Here is a 1410-nt window from a genome sequence, read left to right as displayed (position 1 = left end):
ATACCAAAACGATAGGTGCACTTGAAAATAAATTAAAGATTACAAAGATTATTTTAACCTTGCATAATAGAAAATAATGCTCGATGTAGTTGGAAGAAACCAGGAGGAAATGGACTCAAAAATCGTACCTACGGGTATGAAGGTGAAATCAGCAATCCTTTTCTCTATAGTGCTGATAATCTTATCGCCTCCTCTCGGCAAGAATGTTCCGGAGCTAGTGCGAACTCTGTGAAAGAGAGGTCAGGGAGGTTTCCACAAAAGAGACCCAGCATTACTAACAGTAAAGAATTCTGAGGAAAGGAAGAGCACACCTGCTATCTTTGCTCTTTCCAGTTTCACTGTCAACAACGGTAGACTTTTGCATATGAGGCTTGGCATGGCTAATTAGGTACTCACACTCCTCCTTTGTCTGAGCAATTCAAAAGTAAACCAATTCAGTATTTCCCTACTCCGGGATTAATCGATGGGTCTCAGCCTCAGTCAACTCATACTCCAATACCATCTAAAGACAAACACAATGGGAATTATCCTTGACTCATCATAATAAGAACGAAGAATGATTTCTTAGAGGAACATAAACATAATAAGCTTAAAGAAGGTGCAGCCCCAAAGACGCATTCAACGTGTATAAGCATGCACCAACCAAGTTTATTAAAGAATTCCATACACAAATTGCATTAGGAGAGAAATGAATGAACATAAATCACAAATCTCTCAATCAAGATCGGGAAAACAGAAATACCAGAAAGTTATGATAAACAAAGGCTCTAGGTTCCCATGAGATCACTTCAGCCCACCGTTCCCCTTTCTCCTCATCAACACTGAAACAAAATCAAACAAAACCACAGAATCAATCAAAATCCATCCTCATACAGAACAAAAAATCGAAAGAAAATCCACAAGATAACATACTCCTCAGAGGTTTTCCGCACAATCGAGCTCAGATCATGAACCTTGGGCGAACCGCCGGAATTTCCAGGGATCGAAAGGATTCCAAGAGCAAGAAGAATGAGAATGACGAAGGTGAACATAATGAGCAGGGTAAAAATGAGAGTAGATGAAGAAGACGACTTCCGAGTAGGTAAACGAGATTGCCTGTGCTTCGCCATGGAAACAAAACCCTTAGGAAGCAAGATCTGGAATTCCAAGCTTTTGGTCTTCGTCTCCAAAGTCCAAAGACCTCTCTGTACAGACAAACTGTGAATCTTGACACCGTAATTAAAGATTGATTTTGGCTCTGCTTATCAACTTTTATTTCTTAATTATTTATTTAATTTATCCCCTTCCGTCTCCGGCGGCTCTCTTTTATTTATTGTTTTATTATTATTATTATTTAATTTTTATCGAGTCTATTTTAATTTTTTTTTAATTTTTTAATTTTTTAAGCGAAATTAATATTAATTATTTTAA

General features: G+C 37.4%; 1 protein-coding gene across 1 annotated transcript in view; it reads right to left on the bottom strand.

Moving 5' to 3' along the window:
* Positions 1 to 1248, bottom strand: part of LOC111786572 (probable prolyl 4-hydroxylase 10) — a 3240-nt gene extending 1992 nt beyond the window's left edge. The window contains exons 1-4 of the mRNA XM_023666806.1: positions 913 to 1248; positions 743 to 821; positions 312 to 409; positions 129 to 226 (exon numbers count right to left, since the gene is read on the bottom strand). Of these exons, the coding sequence (XP_023522574.1) occupies positions 129 to 226; positions 312 to 409; positions 743 to 821; positions 913 to 1109 (472 nt within the window). The 5' untranslated portion in view covers positions 1110 to 1248. The remainder of the gene's footprint in view (positions 1 to 128; positions 227 to 311; positions 410 to 742; positions 822 to 912) is intronic.
* Between the last annotated feature and the right edge of the window lie 162 nt (positions 1249 to 1410).

Source organism: Cucurbita pepo, unplaced genomic scaffold, assembly GCF_002806865.2.
Source record: "Cucurbita pepo subsp. pepo cultivar mu-cu-16 unplaced genomic scaffold, ASM280686v2 Cp4.1_scaffold002022, whole genome shotgun sequence".
NCBI classification, from domain to species: domain Eukaryota; kingdom Viridiplantae; phylum Streptophyta; class Magnoliopsida; order Cucurbitales; family Cucurbitaceae; genus Cucurbita; species Cucurbita pepo.
This window is presented reverse-complemented; position numbering and strand designations above follow the sequence as displayed.